Source organism: Eptatretus burgeri, chromosome 2 (genome assembly GCF_056783735.1).
Source record: "Eptatretus burgeri isolate ZD-2024b chromosome 2, Ebu_testis_v1, whole genome shotgun sequence".
Lineage (NCBI taxonomy): Eukaryota > Metazoa > Chordata > Myxini > Myxiniformes > Myxinidae > Eptatretus > Eptatretus burgeri.
In genome coordinates, this window is record NC_140962.1 from 42,732,137 (window position 1) to 42,753,639 (window position 21,503).

The following is a 21,503-nucleotide window of genomic DNA, read 5'->3' on the forward strand; positions in this document are numbered from 1 at the left end:
CTGACCAGACGGGATAGCCTTTGTTTCCCTCACGCATCGATGAGCCTTGGGTGCCCAACACCCTGTCGCCGGTTTGTGGTTTGTCCCTTCTCGGACCACTGTCGGTAGGTACTCACCACTGCTGACCGGGAGCACCCCACAAGCCTTGCCGTTTCAGATGCTTTGACCCAGTCGTCTGGCCATAACAATTTGGCCCATGTCAGTCGCTTAGGTCTTTACTCCTGCCCATTTCTCCTGCATCCAACACATCAACTTCACGAACTGACTTCACTTGCTGCCAAATATATATCCCACCCCTCAGCAGGTGCCATTGTAACAAGATAATCAATGTTATTCACTTCACCTGTCAGTGGTCATAATGTTTTGGCTCACCAGTGTGTATGTGTGTGTGTGTGTGTGTGTGTGTGTGTGTGTGTGTGTGTATGTGTGTGTGTGTGTGTGTGTGTGTGTGTGTGTGTGTGTGTGTCAAAAAATATATATATATATATATATATATATATATATATATATATCCATTCATAACAGCAGTATCAAAAGCAAGTTTTCCTTCTTGACTGCATCACTTCTTAAAAAACCTTCAAGAGTCTTTCTCCAGTGAATGCATGCTTCCGGATGAATTTATGTTACAAATCTCCAACAATCTTCACTCTTTCTCCATACCCTGAACATCCTCTCTTTGCAACCCCTAAACTCATGCCAAGATCCTCTTTATAACACCTATAAAGAATGCACATTTTTATCTGTCATGAACAATGCAATGACGTAAAGCAAAGTACTGCATTGAAATTTAAGAATTCACATATACACTGTTGTGTGCTTTAAAGCAGCAGCAATTTTCAGGTATTGACCATTGCTGCACCATTTAGAATTTTCATTGTGATGCAAAAATCAAAGTTGGGCAATCACCAAAGGTCGGTCCTCAGATAGTTGAATTTACTTTTGATTTGCAGATTACAAGTTTTGAATGAATGAATTAAACTGAGTGGCATCTGAAAGTCCATTCCATTTATATCAGACCTTCAGCTGTTGCCCTTCCCATGCAGGTCTACAGGAGATTTATACATGTGTTAAGATGATGGATTCTTGTTAAATGAGCCATTCCAACAACGAAATGTGGAACATTCTATCACGGTATTGTTTTTTTTGCAAATAATTATGCAACATGAAAAGATAAACTATTTACAATCTTACACTAGACAAAGTGTGTGGAATTAGAAAATCTGTTCAGTTCACTGTATCAATTGAAGAACTGAGATGTGTAGCGAGGGATGTGAAATGTACATAGGGAGCACAGAATAACGAACAAAGTTAGTTTTTCATTTATCACACAGTTACACATCAAAATAAGACTGAAAAGCAGTTTGAAAGTGCCAGCAAAGTTAGAATTGGCCTAAGGTGGTGGTTTCAGGTAATACGATAGTTTTTGGGTTGATTGCGACAGACTTGGTCGTGCTACACGTTTTGTAGATGCCGATGAGTCGATCAGCCATCTCAAACATGTTGTTTCGCAGTGAGATGATGATGAATTGGGCATTCTTGGTCTGTTCCTAAACGTCACAAAAGAAAAGCAAAACAGTGTCAGCAGAGTCGGCACAAGTATTCGGAAGAGTCAATATTTTGTGAACAAATTAAGAAATTGGGCGAGTAACAACCAAAGAGGGGATGCCAGGATAACCAAAGAGGTATGTGCACTCGCCTTTGAATCTATATCCAGCTATAAACTTTTACCATGGTGTTTTACATGCAAGGCGACGTATCGATGTTTGCATAGTCTTGAAAAAAACATTAAGCCAGAGGACTCGGCTGCCAGCAATAGCAGTGCTGGTGGATCCCACGGTGTATTTCACGAAGAGTAGGCGAATTATCCCATGTACCATCAACGAATAAAAAAAAAATCCTGCTTCCTGTGGTCAGGCATCATGCATGACTAGCCAGTTCATGAAAGACTTAGGCCAAAAACGTTCCTTGACTGGCCCCACAACGTGGTAATAAATCAGGGCCATTGGAGTAAGCAATACTTATAAGGAATACCCAAAAAGTGCAAGTACTATGTGAAAGACAAAGGCCTGGTTGCACAAAATTTCCTCGTCCTTAAGGAAATATTCCCTGTAAGGTACACGGTGATTCCTTAGTGAAGGATTTCCTTGAGAGCTGATGCATAAACAACCCTTAGGAAATCCTCAAGAGACATTGCTATGCTAGGCAACCAATCAAATGAGAGATAGGAAGAGGTGTTCATTAGCAAGATGGTGGCGAAGCGATTCACAAACTGGCTTCAGGAAGAGACAGAAGCACTAGTGGAGGCTTTTCTCAAGCACAAGAAAAATAATACATTGTATAGTTGTATGATCCGTGTTGTTCAAGTACTTTTATGTTTAATGCCAACACTATAACTATAAATAGTATATAATTGTTAAGAATCCCTCGATTTGGGTAAGACCTGGGTCTGCAGGGTTTCCTCCTGGTTCAAAATTATTTAAAACATATTGTTGTGGAAATGACTCTTGGGGGATCAAAGATCCTTAGCTTAATTTTAGTTATTCCTTCGTGCATGTTTTAGATAAGGGAAACGTGATCATAAACTCAAAGGTTGGTGTTTAAGGATGGGGTGTGGGGGTGCTCCCTTGAATTTAAGGAAGGTTTTAAGGAAAAACCTAAAGAATATTCAAATATGCAACGATCCTCAAATTAAGGATGCCCTGAAGGAGAAACTTGAGGAACTATTTTAGTAAATCCTCAAATCTTTCCTTAAGCATGAATTTTGCAACCCAGCCAAATCCCATTAAACTGTGCATTACTCTTTCTCAAAACAAAAGCTGTTCTTAGTTTTGACATATGAAAGCCAGAGACATTATCACAAACATATGCGTGTTTCCCCAAGTGATCTGGTTGGGTGCCTTGTTGATTAAAATTAAAAAAATTTTTTAATGAAAGCAAGTTGTGCAGTAACCAAAACATTTGAATGCTAAAGGTGCTGCGAAGATACACGAGATTATTTGGTGACAGCACACAAAATAAGTGAAGAATAACCGTCAACACAACTTATACAACAGAAAGATGGCAACACAACAATCCACATCGAATAAACACAAATCTAACGAGAGCTTAATATCAGGGCTGGCAGGGTGGCATCGTGGTACACACACTCACCTCGATAAGCTGTTTAGCCTGGGTTCAAATCCCGACCCAGCTATAAATTGTCTTGCCACTGTTTACCAGGCAGGTGTGTGTGTGTGCCGTCCCTCGGTTTCATCAATGTGTGTGCCGTCCCTCAGATAGACGTTAAGCGGGCGTACTGTCTGCTGGCATGAGTTGGTGGAATTGTCCCTGAACAGCTGGCATACCTCAACAAATCCCAAATTTCTACTCTAACCTACAGATGGAATTGCATCAGTAGCACAGACACACACCCTCAGCCAATGCTGCTAGCCCACAGCCTTGTGCTGCATGCAAAAGAAGAAGCTTAATATTGTTAAGGTTCTAGGAACCGTGTGAATACAAACATAGTTGTCCCGAAGTTAGTTATGATATTAAGTATATGTGCAGATAGAACCCTTCCTTGTGTGTAGTGGGAAAGCAAAAGGGGTACGTTGCGATGGTTTTTAGTTAGGATTATAAATCATTTCTCCCCTTTTATTGGAGCCACAGTACCTTCCTCTCGCCTTCCGAGGCAAAATCTTTGTGCAGTACCTTTTTGGTGAGTCCGGACACGCGTGGAGTGGGCGGGCTTCCCGGCATAGCCGAAATCCCGCCCAGAAAGGGCGGACCCCATGGAAGCCCTGTCCAACCAGGGCGGACAGTGACATCTGCTTCGTCAATGCCCCGCCCCGACCTTGGGGATCTATAAATTATGACACCATTCTCAGTCTGGGTTTTGTTCTTTTCGGGGGTCGTTAGTTCAGAGAGGGAGAGCTGGAAAGTAAGTCGTCTTGAGAGGGTGTGGGCGAGTCGGAGAGTTCGTTGAGAGTGAGAGACCCAAAGACTCAGCCTCATCGCGGGAGATACCCAATGATCCTGGGTGCCTTGGATCCCACATCGTGGAGCCAAGAAAAGTTCGCACACTGTTTGTGACTGGTCTTCCCTAAGACATCAAGCTTCGGGAACTCCACCTGCTCTTTCACACTTTCAAACCCCGTTCATACCTTGGACTCCGCGCTCTCCTCCCGGGCACCTCCTTGCACACACGAACTCCACACGTGCGGCTGTGGGCCGAGCTGCATGACCATTGTCAGGTGCCGCACCATGGAGCATCCCTTTCCCCGAAACTCAGGTACCAAAAGAACTACGACCTCAGCTCGCCCCCTCCCGGGCTACAAAGGTCCCTTTGCCATACATCTGGGATTATTTTCGTCTGAGTGTGCATCTGAGTGTGTGGTGCCGTCTTTAAGTAGAATTGCACAAGTGTTTTTATTTGATCATTGTAAATCTTGCCTGTTTTATTTCTGTATAAGTATGCTCTGTGTCCTTCTTTTGTAAGTTGATTGTAAATAAATTATTGAAGAAATGTTCCCAGGTCGTTTTTGTCCTTTTCTTCATTGGTCCAGCATGGTTCGGATCTGAGTTCAGCCGGGTCTTTATCCCCGATAATCTGTTCATTGTAGCCGGTACGTCCTTGGCAGTTCCGCTCGGCTGCATCCGATCCGGAGTTGGTAGAGTGATCCGCTTCGGGCAAGGCGTACCGAGGGCGTGGTTCCCCGGTAATCGAAACCACATGGTTTATGAGGTAAATTGATTCTAGACAAAAAGACCCTACGCCACGCGGTGGAGGTATTGGCGTCCACGGTCGGTGAAGAGACCCGCTGCGTCACGGAATTATCCGTCAGCGACTGCCTACAATTCCGGGAGTCTGGTGGGAGACGACGTAACTTCCCCCACCTAGTGGTTGTTCTCGCCACCGGACCCAAGCCCACAACAATATCCTGCACAAAATCTAGGGGTCTATTGGTCATAATAATCCAATTATACAAGTCTGGCCTGGCAGAATAAATACCTCCAAAGATATTCAAAAGCCACACAGCAAAGATACTCGAGCATTTTACTCCAGCAAAGATATCAAGCATTGCATTTACAGGCCATTTACATCACTCTTTACTTCCCTCTTTTCCTTCAAGACCATGCAAGCACCAAGATTACTTTTCAGTCTTCTGGTGAAAATAAATGGCCTTACATAGACGTAAAGAGCAACGATGGAGACGTTTTTGAAATCGAGTGCAGCATCTATCTCGTCCATGAAATACAATGGAGTGGGCTTGAAGTGATGCAAAGCAAAGACCAGAGCGAGAGAGCTCAGGGTCTTCTCTCCACCAGAAAGATTGAAAATCTTCTTCCAGCTCTTCTTCGGTGGACGCACACTGAAAAAAAAAGAAGATGATTCAAATGGAAAATAAAGCAAAAAGTTTAACGAGATTGGATACTTCATGCTGCACATCTCAATCATATTTCAATATTTGACAGCTGCACTTAACATTTATGCACCTTCGAAACACAATTTGAATGCATATTCGATCCACACGAATCGCTTATTGGGTTTATTAATACCCTTTGCCTCTGGAATCCTCCCAAGAATAATGCGCACAGATGGAATTGTACAAAGGGAGTTTGTGTGCTTAAATGAAACAAGTTATGAGATTAAAAAAAACTTATTATAAAATTCCATCACATCAACTGACCCACCCCATCCCTCCCTCCACCCTCCCACAAGTGCCATGCCCAGAAATGTGCTTCACCTGCAGGGACACATGGTGGAGATTCCAAATGGTGTGGACGTAGTCTCATCAAGACGACGATGAGTATTGCACGATATTTTATCACCTCTCTTTTCCCATATTCACCACCATATCTCCCTCTTCTCTTCCCTTTATTTTGCAGCTGATTTTCACATTTTGGGTGAAAAAGGTAACTTTACCTGCGCAATGTGCCAAACCACTTCTTGTTTCCTGGCTAACGCACGGACCAACTCCCAATGTAAAAGAAACCCACAATCATTTTAAACATTCTATAACCAAATATTTGAATCTAATCCCATAAGGGAGGCTTTCGTTGAATTGGTGCACGGATAAACAAAAACTAATCAAGTTTTCTTGTGTTTCTTTCACGTTTTCCTTTTTTATTTTTTTAATATTTGTTTAATGGCTTGTCGTCTCCGAACGAACATTGCTCGTCATGTGAAAATATGGTAAATAAAAAAAAAATCATTTTGATGTTTGTAGACCCTTATGTGGTAGGAGAAAAGTTAAAGCCACAAGCAATTACCAATACAAACATTGGGGCAGCTCTTGAGCCAATTTGTAGAAAGACAAAAATATTTGCTTGAAGGAATTATCCAAGGGACTGGCAGGATGGCCGAGAGGTACGCACACTCGCTTCAAAGTTGTCGAGCCTGAGTTTTAAATCTCAGGCTAACTATAAATAGTCATCCCGGTGTTTAACAGGCAGGGCGATTCAATGTGTGTGCCGTCCCTTGAATGGTCGTTAAACTGGACATTGCATCTACCAACATTAGTTGGTGGCATTAAAGATCCCATGGTGTCCTTCGCAAAGAGAAGGCGAGCGATCGCCGGCATCATGGCCAAGTTACAAATTCCTGCCCGAACTACTGCTGGGAAGACAATGGCAAACCACCCAGCATAACTCTTGCCAAGAAACTGCTATTTCAGGAATTTGAGTAGAACATCAGAATACAAATACAAATGATCCAATAATTGTATTTTGACACCCAGAATGGGGGCTCTTGCAAGAGCAACACCATTGGGTTCATGGTATCCTTCAGTGTTAAGGGCTTTAGCAAAAACTTTCATGCCATCCATTTTGTCTTTATGACGATCTCTAAAGTTGAACACTTCCGGTTCCGGTTCTTGAGCGACGGTGGCGGTTCTGCTTCAGGGTCTCTGCCGACTTTTTCAAAGATAAGTTTTCCAGTCGTTTTTACTGTCATTTTGTTATCTCAGTGTTTACTGTGTGTTTCAAGTTCGGTCTTGTGTTAAAACTTGTGCTAATGGTGAAGTTTTCGTCGTATTTTCAGATCGGGTTTCCTTGAGGCCTACCCTTCTTCCTGTTTGCGGGTCATTCTTCCTCAGTTCACCCAAGGGTTGTAACCTGACCCCCTCATATTTGGCTAATTTTTTGCATGTATGTTACATATGATAGTCTATGTTCAAATACAAAATTTTAGCTAAATCGGACTAGGGGTTGACGAGATATGACCTTGAGAACTTTTGACCTTTTCGACTAATGTCGCGTTTCCACCAAAATTCAAATCCTCATCGCAGCAACCTCTTGCCCTATCTCGATTATTTTGGTGTAGTTGGAAAGGTAATTGTCCATAGAATGCAAATCCAGCATCGGTTCATCGATCTAGTTAAGTTAGGGGTGGATGATTCTTGGACATGACATTTGACCTTGAAGACCTCGTGACCTTGACCTGACCTTGCATGAAAATGAAAGTTCATACTGTCTGCTATACCATATGAAAAAACTGGAGGGGTAGTATTTTTTGTTCTCGAGATATTTTCGGCTAAAGTTCAAAGGTCGTAAAAATGCAACCAAATCATGATGTACATAGACATTTGATGGATGCGTGGGACAAGATAAAAATAAGTATAATTTTTTGAACCTGTGCTTTCATTTGGAGGACTTTGGAATCAATGCTGAGTGGAACGTTTTTGCCACTTCACATGGCAAAAGTGCATGTGACGGGTTAGGCGGAACTGTAAAGAGGTTGTTAACAAAAGCCAGCCTCCAACGCCCGTACGCAGATGCGATCCTAACTTCCAATGCCATCATGAAATTTTGCACGGAAAATATTCCAGGAATTCACTTCATCAATGTACAGCCTGGTATTCTTGAGGATTACAAACTGAAATTGAAAGAAAGACTGGAAAATGCGAAGACAATCGCTGGTACTCAAAAATTTCATCGATTTGTTCCATTATCAAAATAGAGTATAAAAGCATTCAAACTAAGCAAACAAGAAGAAGAACCCAAAACTGTACGTGCAGCTAGAGTCGATGGCGAAACTGATGAGGTAGATGATGAATCAGGACTAGAGTTTGAAATCAGTAAGCAAAACTGTTTGTGCTATCTATGACGAAAATCCATGGATTGGACTTGTAAAGGATATTTCTGATGAGTATGGTGACTATTACATCAATTTCATGCATCCCCACGGTCCTACTAAATATCTCAATTGGCCACTGGATGTGGACAGATGTTGGATTGAAGATTCAGACATTCTGTGTGTGACCGATCCACCATAAGTTGTCGGTTCTGGAATAAGAATTCGTTATAAAATTAGTGACCAAGATAGTGCAAAAATAACCAGAAAGTGGCAAACCTGTTAAGATTTATCTATGATATCTTGTGACTTGAACATGGTTTCCTTCCCCGAGAAAAAACGATTATAATTTCGCAAACTTTTTAGCAAAACAAAAATGAAAAATTACCCCCGTGTGGGGGTGACGGTCATCTCTATAATGTTTTTTACTATCATAATCGATGAACCATTGCCAGATATCTCCTAAAATGACAGATGAGATAGGTTTTGAAAATGGCAACTTTCACAACTTTCGTGACCTCGTGACCTTAACCCTGAACTCGAATCCGGGGAAAAAAAATATGTCGTTGGGTATCACTCATCGCCCTCTACCCACATACCAAATTTCATCAAGATCGGAAGTAAAAAGTTTTTTATACCGGGAGGTGTTTTTGACCATCTTCCAGGTTACGTGGCGGCCAAACGGGACGGAAATTCAAAAATCTGTCCGGTTAGATACAAGATAATATTTTTTACTATCATAATCAATAAACAGTTGCCGAATATCTTGTAGAATGGCAGACTAGATAGGTTTTGAAAATGGCGATTTTTATAACTTACGTGACCTCGTGACCTTGACCCTGACCTTGACCTTGAACCCAGACAAAAGTTATATCGTTGTGCAACACTCATCGACCTCTACCCACATACTAAGTTTCATCAAGATCGGAAAGAAAAATTGTTGACGGACAGACGGATGGACGGACGGACATTTGGTCTGGCTTTATAAGGTCATCTCGGTAAAGACGACCTAATAATTGAGACTAAACTTATCTGTCTTGGATAAAATTGAATTCATGAATTTTTTGTATGATTCTGTGTTATATTCATATTTTAATTTGCTTGTTGTAGATAGTGATAATATTTTGTCTTGACAAAATGAACTACTGAATCAAAAAATGTATGATTTTTTCATTTATTTCAGTAGCAATTAGTCTTGAGGTTATGGTGTCATGTTTTGGTTGAGATTTCTGAATTTGGTTGCGATGCCTTGAACTTTGGCAAGGCAGATTCATCGATGCAGGTCCAGACTTTTTTTGTCGTTTTCTCGGTATTTCAAAAAAGTTGGATTTTACGTACGAATTCATCTTTTTTGCAGACGAATTCCTACGTTTTAAGGTTTTTGTTCTCGAGTAAAAAAAAATCCCTGATGGAATTTATTGAACTTGTGTTTAAAATCTTCTGAACGATGTATTCTAGTATAACAAAAAACTCGAAGCAGTTTTGCCTTTTTTCCGTCAGCAGCACTGCCAAACAGGCCTGGACAAGTCCATTCATGTTTGAACGTAATCGAGCTAATATTGACTGTAAACTGACAAGCCTGGGCATGTCTATGACGTCATGATTTGGTTGCATTTTTACGACCTTTGAACTTTGGCCAAAAATATCTCGAGAACAAAAAAATACTACCCCTCCAGTTTTTTGATATGTTATAGTAGACAGTATGAACTTTCATTTTCATGCAAGGCCAGGTCAAGGTCACGAGGTCTTTCAAGGTCAAGTGTGTTGTGTTCTAACATCCGTGTGCTCCATTCTAACCTAACAGATAACTCACTCTCTAAATCAGTACACTCATCACCACAAACATGCTCCTTCCTTCCTCTCATCACACCTCCCCTCTTCCCAACCTCTCAACTCTTGTGCCCCCCCCCCCAGACCCACTCCCTTATTCTTCACCATACCTCCAACAAGTCTCATTCTTCCCGTTTCCCCACCTCTCCTGCACCTTGGCCATGCCTGTTCTCATCGCCTCCCCTCCAACTCAAAACTTCCCTCTCACCTTTCTCAAAAAGTTCCCCCTCAACTCTTCCCTCTCACCCTTCTCCCTGCAATCTTCCCTCTCACTCCCCCTTCCCCAAGTTGCCCCTCCCTCACATCCACAAAGGTTCCTCCTCCCCCCTCCCTCTTTCTTCCACCTCATCACCACACCTCCTCAAATCTTCAACTGCCCTCTGACCCCTCTCTCATTACTCCCCACTGTACTTCATCCCATCACCACAGAGCCTTTTTTCCTCCTCATCCTGCCCTCTCCCGAGCTCTTATGCAACCCCCCACACTCTTTCAAAAACTCTCCTTACCTCACCCCCTCTTCCCTCGTCATATCCTCCCCCCCTCCCCTGAACACAAAACTTCCTCCGTTCCCTCTACCTTAACAGTGTGGACCTCAAACATCTGAGGTCACTCTTCCTTAACAGTGTGGACCTCAAACTTCTGAGGTCCCTCTTCCTTAACAGTGTGGACCTCAAACTTCTGAGGTCCCTCTTCCTTAACAGTGTGGACCTCAAACTTCTGAGGTCCCTCTTCCTTAACAGTGTGGACCTCAAACTTCTGAGGTCCCTCTTCCTTAACAGTGTGGACCTCAAACATCCAAGGCTTTCGCTCAAACCTGACATCTTTCCATACAGGTTGCTACTGACAAACCAGACATAATCTGCTTAACAGAAACATTCCTCCTTCAAGACGTCTCTGACTCCTTAGTATCTCTCCCTGGTTACTCCCACTTCTGGTAGGACAGACCTGAGCCTCGTCCTGGCGGCAGAGTTGCTCTCTTCATCAAAGACTCCATTTCTCACTCACCATGCACTGCCCTCTCCCCCACACCCCCAGAAAAACCTCTGGCTACGGCTTCCCCTCCACTCCCACTTCATGTGTATATGTGTGTTGTACCGTCCACCAAACAGTGATGACTCCATTTACATCTCACTCACCGAAAACATGGACCAACTTCTATCCTCTCATCCCATCTCTCTCTTCCACATATGTGGTAACAAACTGTCATCATGCCAGTTGGCTGGGTGTGGCTACCTCTCTCTCAACTGCCATGGCACTTCAGCAAAAGACTTCTGTGACTCATTGGGACTGACACAATCTGTCAACATCCCGACCCGGATCTCAACCAATGGTACTCTATCTCCTCTGGATCTGACTGACCAATTTCCCTGAAAATATCTGCTGTTCTTCCTCTGCTCAAATCGGTTCATCTGACCACATGCTTGTCAAAGTAGACATCTCTCTGGCTATTATTAGAGAACCACCTCAGGCCGACTGGCAGGGACTTCAAGCAGCCATCAAACTTCGAGACTTGTCTCCCATCTCTGCTTCCTTTGACATCAAGTCGTCCTGGGATTTTTTTTCATGGAAACTTGCTCTCTCTGTCTCAAGCACAGATTTATCCTACATCGTCTTCATTTGTCCTACCCTTCCTCCCACCCTTTGTACACTGACGCTTGTGGCGAGGCAACTGTCCTGCAGCAACTTGCCTTCGCCTCATGTAAGGGTAATCCAACTGAAAGCAATCTCAGTTCCTTTCACAAAGCTCGTAACAAGTGTGTGTCCACCCTCAGGAGAGCCAGAAAACAACAGGTTTCGAATTTCAAGTCTGAACTCTCAAACCTGTCTCCCTTCTACAAATCCTGATGACACCTAGTTAAGTCTGTTTCTGGTGTATGTTCCCCCTCCATCCCCTCCCTTACCTCAAATGGCCACACGATTGACACTGCACGTGAAAAAGCTGAATGCCTAAACTCCGTGTCTGCTTCGAATTCCTGTGTCCCAAATCCATCGCTTTCTGTACCCACCTTACTCAGTCATACCAAGCTGTTCCTGGACTCTGTGTCCTTTTCTCCCGGCAAGGTGGAGAGCTTGCTGTCAAAGCTCGACTCGGATTTTGCAACCGGTCCAGACGGCATCAGCCCACATTTCTTAAACACCTACTCTGCTGTTATTGCTCACCCTCTGTTCTACACACCCTCATTTGCTCAAGGTCATCTGCTTGGAAATCAGCAAATATTACCACTCTTCATAAAAAAGGTGCAAAAACAGACAAATCAGCTTTCTCAAAATCATCAGCAAGGTTATGGAATCCATCATCACTTAAGACATTAAATCCTTCCTCTTCTTCAATGGCTAGATTTCCTATCATCAATTTGGATTCATATCAATTCACTCTACCCTGGATATGCTGCTTCTGTTCTCCCAACAATGGATTGAGGTCCTCAATGCCAGACATTAATTCAAAGCAATTCCCCGAGACACATCGTGTGCCTTCAATACGGTCTGGCACCCTGCCCTGCTCACCAAACTCCAAATGGTATCGAAGGACATCTCCACTCATGGCTTGCAGACTTCCTCTCCTGTCGCAGCCAACGTGTGGCCCTTTATGGAGTTCTATCATCCCGTCTTCCTGTCCAGACTGGAGTTCCTTAAAGCAGTGTTCCGGGCCCTGTTCTTCTTCTGGTTTTCATCAATGACCTCTCCGACTCTCTGGAAAATCCTTTTTATCTCTTTGCTGACGACTCCACCCTCTGCTGTACCATCTGCCATCCCTCAGATCGGCAAGCAGCAGCCTTTTCACTCTGCAGATCTGGATAAAATCACAAACTGGTCCAACACGTGGAACATGTCTTTCAAGCCTGACAAATCTCACACTCTCACTATGTCTCTCTGAAAGGACTGTCTGGAACCCCCGCCCCCCCCATATACTTTCTCAACAATCCTCTTGCAGAAGGCCTTTCATTCAATCTTTGGGGTTTCACTATCTGCCATGATCTTTCCTTGGAAAGCCACATTTCCAACCTGGCCTCCAAAGCCAATGGCCGACTGGGCATCCTTTGTTTTGCAAAGTCCTTCCTTGGCACACCTGAGCTCCAGACCACAAACAAAGCTTTTGTCCACAGCCTGATGGAGTACTGCTCTTCCCTCTGGGCTGGTGCTCCTGCCTCTCAACTTTCTTGGCTTTATGCTGTGGAAACAAAGGCATTTAGGATCATTGGTATCTCCCGAGATGAGGCTGAGTCTTTGGGTCTCTCACTCTCACCGCAGGCAGGTCGGTGCTCTGTGTTCTATCGTCTCCTCTCCTGCCTCACCCTCCCCCCGCTCTGTCTGCGATATCTCCTCCCCATATTTCCGCAGAGCACTCAAAGTCCGCCAGCAACCCCCTTCTGGTAAAACTACCAAAATCAAGAATCACTGCTCACCCTTCACTCTTTTAAACTCCCCTTCCCACTTTTGGAACAAACTACCTCACTCTCTTCAACCCCACTCTTCCCTCAGGTCTCAAAAACAGCTGTTCACCATCATCTCTTATCTTCCCCCATCCGAAACCACAATATTTTCTACCCCCGCTAATCCACCTCCTTCAAATTCCCTGCTTTCCTTCCTGAATGTCCCTGTCGTGTAAGGACCTAAAAAGTCCCTGTAGTGCCCATCGTGTTTACCCTGTGTACCCCACCTCATCCCTCTCCCTTCCACAGATCTCCTCATGTCTCTGTCCCACACCGATTTTTCCTTCCCTCTCCCGTCCCTCTTGTTGTGCGTTTCTGTGCGTTAGCTCTCATAGAAGCCTCGACAGTGGATTCAAAAAAAAAATGCTGTCCAAGATTTCTGTTGATATAAAGTTTTGAATAACCAAGTGACCATTGCACAATGCACCTTTTGTGATTAATCGTGATGCTCTGTAGAGATCTCTATCCCAGCCGAAAGGGCCTGCTCTTCATCTTCACACTCAAGTAGGAAAGTTTCAGCCCATGAAACCAAACATAAATTAGCAGTGAAAATTATGGTAAACTGTATTGTTCGAATGACAATGGTTTTTTCGTATTTTTATTTTTGATTTTTGTATACCAAATTTAGGCTCGTGTAAGAGCTAATACACAGAAACATATAACAAGGTAGGAGAGGGAAGTACAAAATAGTGGAGAACAGAGACAATGGGATATTTGGGAGAGGGATGGGGCAAGGTACATGAGGTTAACAAGATGGTACTACAGGGACTTTCAGGAAGGAATACAGGGAATTTGAAGGAGGGGGGTTTGGGGTGGATTAACGGGGGTAGTAAAGATCAAGATTGTGGATGGGGGAAGACACGAGATGGTGAACAGGTGTTTTGAAGACTTGGAGGAAGGAGAAGAGTGGACTTAGAAGAGGGAAGAAGGGAAGGGCCTACGGAGAGAAAGGGAGGTGCACAAAGGGCCATAAAATAAATCTGCAGCTAAACGAGCTCACACAGCAAACCATTTTTACCATGCGCACGTGAAGTGAAAGGCGAGGTTAAGCAATTGGTTCATGTCTGTCTACAAACATTAGTTTATGATCGAAGAGCACCTTCTTTAAATTTGTTATATTTTGAACATGAATCGGAATACAAATCTGCCATTTACCGTACCTTGGACATATGCAGAGAGGAGAGATATAATATTTTAATCAGTCTGCCTCCCTACTATTTACCATACCATGGCAGTCTAACAAATTTAAAATCATTCCAAACAGGAAACTTGCTGTTTTTAAGGATGTGATAAAGGAAACAAACAACAGGCGTGAAGAACGAACGTACCGTGTTAGAGAGGGCGATGTAATGGACCCTGCGTAAACAGCTGTAAATTCTGGAATAGAGTTTTTTTTTTTATTATATAAGACTTTTACAATCTTTATTTTATTACCTCTGCCATCGAAGGTGGATGGAGGTGACGTTTTCACCCGTCTGTCTGTTCGTGTTTTTTGCAAAGACCGCTGGGCCGACAACCACCAGATTTGGCACACAGACCAAGTCTGACCCGGGGGTTGTCCTAAGTGTGTTTTCATCCACAACCTCAGCCTTTAAAGACCCCAAAGAACCATAAGACCTTTTTTTGAAAACATGCTTGAGAGATTAGAATACATGCTTGAGATACAAGACCCCTTAAGACCAAAAGACCCTTAACCACCATTGAATTCCCCGGACACAATTAAGACACTTTAAAACCCTGAATACCCCAAAGACCCTTTGGACCCCAAAGACGGTTAAGATCCATAAGAATCTTCAAGACCCCCTAAGACCTCTCAGAGCCGGAAGACTTCGAACACCCGAAAGAACTGTAAGACCCCAAAGACCCTTTAAGACCTCAGACCTGTAAGAACCTTAAGATCTCAAAGACACTCAAGACCCTTGAAGACCCCTTTACGCACTGGTGTTTTGGCTCTCCTGCCCCCTACACAGTTTTTAGCGCTAAACTTCCAGAATATTTTTTTAAACAAACTTTAAAATCATTATTTTATTTTAATTGAAGTATACACTTGAACTCTGCGTGGGGTAACGTGTTTTATGAACTCTCTTGTTTCGGATCGTAATCCTGTTTCAAATATAGGAATGGTTTTTACACTAAATGGTATGTCAGGGAACCAGATGGTTGCCACAAGTCTCCATCACTGCAAAGGCAACAGCACTAAGACAGAGACTACAAAGTGAGAATGTCATCAGTCTAGACTAGCATCTGCCTAATCAAAAGTAGCATTCTTCTCCTTGATCAATCAAGGTACACGTCTTACGTTCCTATTCTTTGCCATAATTGTGTGATTTAGGTGTGCTGCATACCCTGCTGGTGCTTTGACGACTCTTCAAAGTTCATCCACGCAACTTTTTTTTCTTTGTCGATTTTGAATTTTTTTGCATTAAACGTTGTTCTTTCTATTTCGTACGCTGTTGTTCAAATTGTGTTTTGAATCTTCTCCACCAATCTAGCAATGCCACACGAGTCAAGGCATGCACTGCTATGCACTAAATCTGCACAGGTGCTTCATGAATTTATCGATTCATGAGTGTGCTCTTCATGCTTGCTTTTAATACGAGTACTAAGCACACAAAGCTACGTTGGGTATGCCTCGTCAGGTCAAATAATAAAATTGCCAAAAAATATTTAATGGTGCTCATAATTTTAATATTCATTTGGTCAAAATTATCGTTGGAATGTATTCAATTGTCTTAATGGGGCTTCACGCTAAGCCATTGAACAAATTAAAAAACCATGATGATTAACACCCCCCCCACCCGGTCCCTCCTTCTTCCCCCAAAGGAAAAAAAACCCAATGCATGTCTAATGGAATTTTGTAGAAAATGGAACTCATGAAAAAGGACATACACCATCATCCAAGGCCCACATATGATCGATCACATCTTGCTCACTCAGCACCCATTGTTTTGCAACTCCAAATGGCAAGTATGCCTTTTGCCATGACAACAATCACGCGACTGCAAATGGTCTACTGCAGTTCAACTGAGAGACAAGACATCACTGGGGAATGGTTTCAATCACATCACAACGTCAAATTTCATATTCTTAAAGTGTATAAGATCTATCCCGTTTAAAGTGCAAAATCTGTGGCAACTAATAAAGACGGTGGTGCCAATGTTACGATATGAAAAGCATGCCACTCCCCTATTGAACCACAATCACACCGTTAATAAAGATCGGTAAACATGGATAGTGACAAAGATTACTCAGAACAGAACCTGAAAACTATGCCGTCAGAGAAGGGGTCCAGGCTGTCGGCGAGCTCGAGCTCTGCATCACCGCCTTGCGTCAGCATCTGGTAATTTTCCTTGAGGCGCATGCTGATCGTGTTAAACCCAGACATGAAGTTATCGAGACGCTGACGGCGCAGGTCCTCATGAGCACGGCGAAACTCATCCCGTTCAGATGTTATTGTGTCAAGCTCTGCCACGCGTGCCATATACACCTCTTCCTAATGAACAAGAAAACGCACATTGTGTACAAAACGCACGTCCCAGTCAAACTAAACATACTTGGAAAAAAAAATTGGGCAGAACAGGCTTGTATTTTCATGCAGAAAATAAAAACATAAAACATGCAAACTTGTTTTCATCTGGAAATCACCACTCAAGTTAAAAGGGGATCTTTAATATCTGGGAATAGGAGATCCATAAAATTATATCCAACGAGGGAACTGGGGGAATACAAATAAACCGGCAGTGACATCATTGTGTTCGGTTTCAAACCTTCTTGTGGAACTCCATGATGGTAGCCATGTTAGGCTTTTGAAGTTGAAGCTGTTCATCCAGTACAGCGATACGATTCTTCAGTTCCGAGATAGAAGGCAGTGATTCAGATTCAGTTGGAGAAAGTTGCGGCAGTTTCTCAAACTTCCCGGAGCCATCCAGCAGGTGCAAGCTTAGTTTGGAAATCTGCAGAAAACAATTATTATTTCCTACCACATCATGTGCATTGGATGTACAATGAATAATTATTTTTAAAAACAATAGAAAAGCATACCAGAGATTAAAAAAAACATTTTGTGAAACAGCGGTTTCTCAAAACACAATCATTTTGCTTTACATAACAGTACAAATGCGAGCACATACAATAATAGGAGGGTTTCCAGGTTCGAAACAAGCAAGTTAAAAAAACAAATGCAGTATGGGGTCCTCTGCTTCACGCCATTCCGAGGGATGGTACACCAGGATGACAGTTTGTAGCTGGGTCGAGATTTGGACGCAGGTGAGACAGCAAAGTGGCAAGTGTGCGTACATTTTAGCAATTCTGTCAGCCCCCAAATAAATCAACATGCCAAAAAATTTCATTCTTGATCAACGAAAATGTTTTGTGTGAATGCACATTTATGCATGCATCATTGGTTTTTCTGATTAGACAGAAAGAAAATCACTTGTCTTTTTCCTATGAATACCAAGTACTTGAGTGAATGAACCCACAAAACATTCCAAGTGAAAGGAAATCTGCAAAAATAAATAAATGAGAAGGGCACTCGGTAGGACGCATACCTCTGCCACGTAATGCCTGATCCACGAGAACATTTCGGGCCCCATACATTTTTGAAATCTCATGCTATATGTCGTTTTTTGGCTCCATCTCTCAATGGTGAAGAATCACTTTTAAATTAAACAATTATCAAATCCACCATCAAATCAATTCGTCCTTGCCACAACACACCCAACCTGTCCACCAAGCTTCGTCCTAATCCGTCCACAACTTTTTGAGATATCCTGTTAAAAATGCGATTTAGCCCCATCTCTCAATGGTGAAGAATCACTTTAAAAATTATCAGATCCGGATCCGGATTCGGATCTTCATCAAAATTGAATCACTTCTTCCTTGTCACACACCCAACATGTCCACCAAGTTTCGTCAGAATCCATCCACAACTTTTTGAGATATTGTGCTATCCATCGTTTTTGGCACGATCTCTCAATGGTGAAGAATCACTTTTAAAAATTCTAGTAGTCGGATGTGGATGCGGATCTTCACCAAAATCTCATCAGTTCGTCCTTGACACACCCAGCCTGTCCACAACATTTCATCCAAATCCGTCCACAACTTTTTGAGATATCCTGCACACAGACAGAGACAAACAGACAGACAGTGGAGAAAACATAACCTTCTTCACCTTCGGTGGCAGAGGCAATAAATAAAAATAAAAATCACTTTTGCCCTCAACTGATCTGTAAATCAAGTAATCACGAGCTGCGATTCAGACTGGGTCACTCCACTGGACATGCAGCTTCGACTCACCCAACAATGGATGGAAACCCTCAATGTCAGACATGAGATCAGGGTCATCTCTCTCGACATATATCGAGCTTTCGATACATTCTGCCATCCCACCTTGCCCTCGGAACTCTCCACAGCCAACTCCAAACATGGATCACTGACTCCCTCTACTCTGGTAGCCAACAGCTGGTGCTCCTTTCATCTCCTCTCCCTGTCAAAGATGGAGTAACCCAAGGCAGTGTTTTGGATCTAGTCTTACTTGTAATGTTCATCAACGATCTCTCTGACTGGAAAATCCCCTTTATCGATTTGCCTCTGACTCCACCCTCTGTTATGGCATCACTCATCCTTCAGATAGACAGGCAGCAGCCTCTTCCCTCGGTGCAGACCTTAATAGAATCACAAGGTGGTCAAACACTTGGAATATGTCGTTCAATCCTGACAAATGTCACACTCATTCTTGTCTCTCCAGAACGACCCTCTGGCAAACCCTCCCATCTATTTTTTTTTGAAACAAATTGCGAAAAGTTCAGTTGCTCAAAGGTTTTCATTCTCATGAACACATTTCATTCTTTTCCTGGGCAAACCACATGTCGAAGTGGGCCTCCAGAGCCAGCCGACACCTGGGCATCGTCGATCGTGCAAAGTCTTTCCTTGACATACCTGAACTTTTACTTCATTCACAGTTTGAGGGAATACTGCTCTCCCTCTCTAGGCAGGTGCACCTGTGCCATACCTTGCTCAGCTTGATGCCATGCAAAGTATGGCCTTCAACATCATTGGAATCGCCCGGTAAAACTGAGTCTCTTGGCCGAATGCTTTCATAATCACAGACAGGTCGGTGGTGTCTGTATCCTACAATCTCCTTTGTAGCCCTGCTCCCTTTGCCCTTTCCATGCTCTGCCCCCCCACCCCCTCCCCCCCCAGGTTTCCAGCTTGTAGACCCCCTGATTCTTCCTCCCTATGCTCTCATGGCTCCCCATGTCCTTTCTTTTTTTTTTTCCTCCAGGTCTCTTTCAATCTTATTATCTTTACCCTGCACCCCTCACCCCCAACTATTTCCCCTGTTGTTTTTGTTCTGTTATGTCCTGATCCGTTGTGGTCTGGTGTCTCCACGAACCTTGACTCTCCACCAAAAATAACTGAAAAATATGTTAAAATTATAAATACAGTGCCTTCAGAAAGTATTCACACCCCTTGACTTTTTCACATTTTGTTGTGTTACAGCCTGAATTTAAAATGGATTAAATTGAAAAAAAAATGTCACTGATTTACACATAATACCCCATAATGTCAAAGTGGAATTTTTATTTTTTTTATTTTTACAAAATAATTAAAAATGAAAAGCTGGAATGTCTTGAGTCAATAATTATTCAACCCCTTTTGGTATGACACTTCAAATTTTCTTGGATCATCCTTGAGATGTCTCCACAACTTGATTGGAGTACACTTGTGACCAATTCAATTGATTGGACATGATTTCGAAAGAAACACACCTTTTTACACAATGTCCCACAGTTGATAGTGCATGTCAAAACAGAAACTCGACCATGAAGTCCAAGGAACTGTTCATAGAACTCCAGGGTAGAATTGTGAGGAGGCAAAGATCTGGGAAAGGGTATCATACAATTTCTAGAGTGTTCTAGAGTTCCCAAAAGCACAGTGAGCTCCATCATTAGGAAATGGAAAGAATAAAGAACGACCCAGATTCTTCCTAAAGCTGTCTGTCTGACCAAACTGAGCAACAGGCAAGAAGGACCTTGATCAGGGAGGTGACCAAGAACCCAATGACCACTCTGACAGAACTATAGAGTTCCTTGGCTGAGAAGTGAGAACCTGCCGGAAGGACAACAGTCTCCGCAGCTCTTCACAAATCTAGGCTTTATGGGAGAGAAGCCAGATGGAAGCCACCCCATCCAACTTGACAGAGCTTGAGCAAATCTGCAGGGAAGAATGGGAGAACATCTCCAAATCCAGATGCACAAAGCTCAGACAGACATACCCACGAAGACTCAAAGCTGTAATCGCTGTCAAAGGCGCTTCCACAGAGTACTGACTCAGGGGGTTGAACACTGATGCAAATTAGATATTTCTGCATTTCATTTTTAACAAATTATTAAAAATTTCTAAAAACATGTTTTCACTTTGTCATTTTGGGATACTTTGTGTAGATCGGTGACAATTTTTTAATTTAAATCAATTTTAAATTCAGGCTGTAACAACAAAATATGAAAGTCAAAGGGTGTGAATACTTTCTGAAGGCACTGTCTATAGAAATTTCTCGATAAAATTAATACCTCCACCACCGAAAGCGGAAGGAGGTTGTTTTCACCCATATCTGCCTGTCTGCTTGTGTGCAGGATATCTCAAAAAGTTGTGAACGAATTCCGATAAAAAATTGGCGAGCTGGTTGGGCGTGTGACAAAGACAGATTAATTCGATGTTGGTGAAGATCCGAATACGAAAAAAATTTAATTTTTTTTAAAAAATGATTCTTCAACATTGAGAGATGGGATTCCAAAAAACAATATAAAGCATGATATTTCAAAAACTTGTGGACAGATGACAAAATTTGGTGGATGAGTTGGTTTGGTGACAAGAACAAGCCAATTATATTTTGGTTCAGGTCTGGATTCTGATTCGGCCCATCAGTGGGATACAAAATGTTATTTGTTCAGCCTGGCGGAGGTATGTATTCTACCGAGTGCCCATTCTAGTTGCTTCAGCCATTATTGTGGTAGGCTGGAAAACATTTATCAACAATTCTGTAGATGAACAATTAGATGATTTTGTAATCTCTCGATCTGGTACCTCAACGATACATTATGGCATCTTTTTCATTCTTGTTCGTTACGAAACCATTGGACAATAAAAGGCACGACTTTTAAAAGGTTTATTACTACACTCTATAGTCA

At 42.7% G+C, this 21,503-nt stretch overlaps 1 protein-coding gene across 3 annotated transcripts in view; it reads right to left on the reverse strand.

The window, feature by feature from the left end:
• Positions 1-912: 912 nt before the first annotated feature.
• Positions 913-21,503, reverse strand: part of SMC4 (structural maintenance of chromosomes 4) — a 165,578-nt gene continuing 144,987 nt past the window's right edge. For all 3 annotated transcript variants that reach the window (XM_085869130.1, XM_085869127.1, XM_085869128.1), the window contains 4 exons: positions 17,082-17,267; positions 16,575-16,807; positions 5,168-5,351; positions 913-1,547 (listed from right to left, as the gene is read on the reverse strand). In XM_085869130.1, the coding sequence (XP_085725256.1) occupies positions 1,380-1,547; positions 5,168-5,351; positions 16,575-16,807; positions 17,082-17,267 (771 nt within the window). In that variant the 3' untranslated portion in view covers positions 913-1,379. The remainder of the gene's footprint in view (positions 1,548-5,167; positions 5,352-16,574; positions 16,808-17,081; positions 17,268-21,503) is intronic.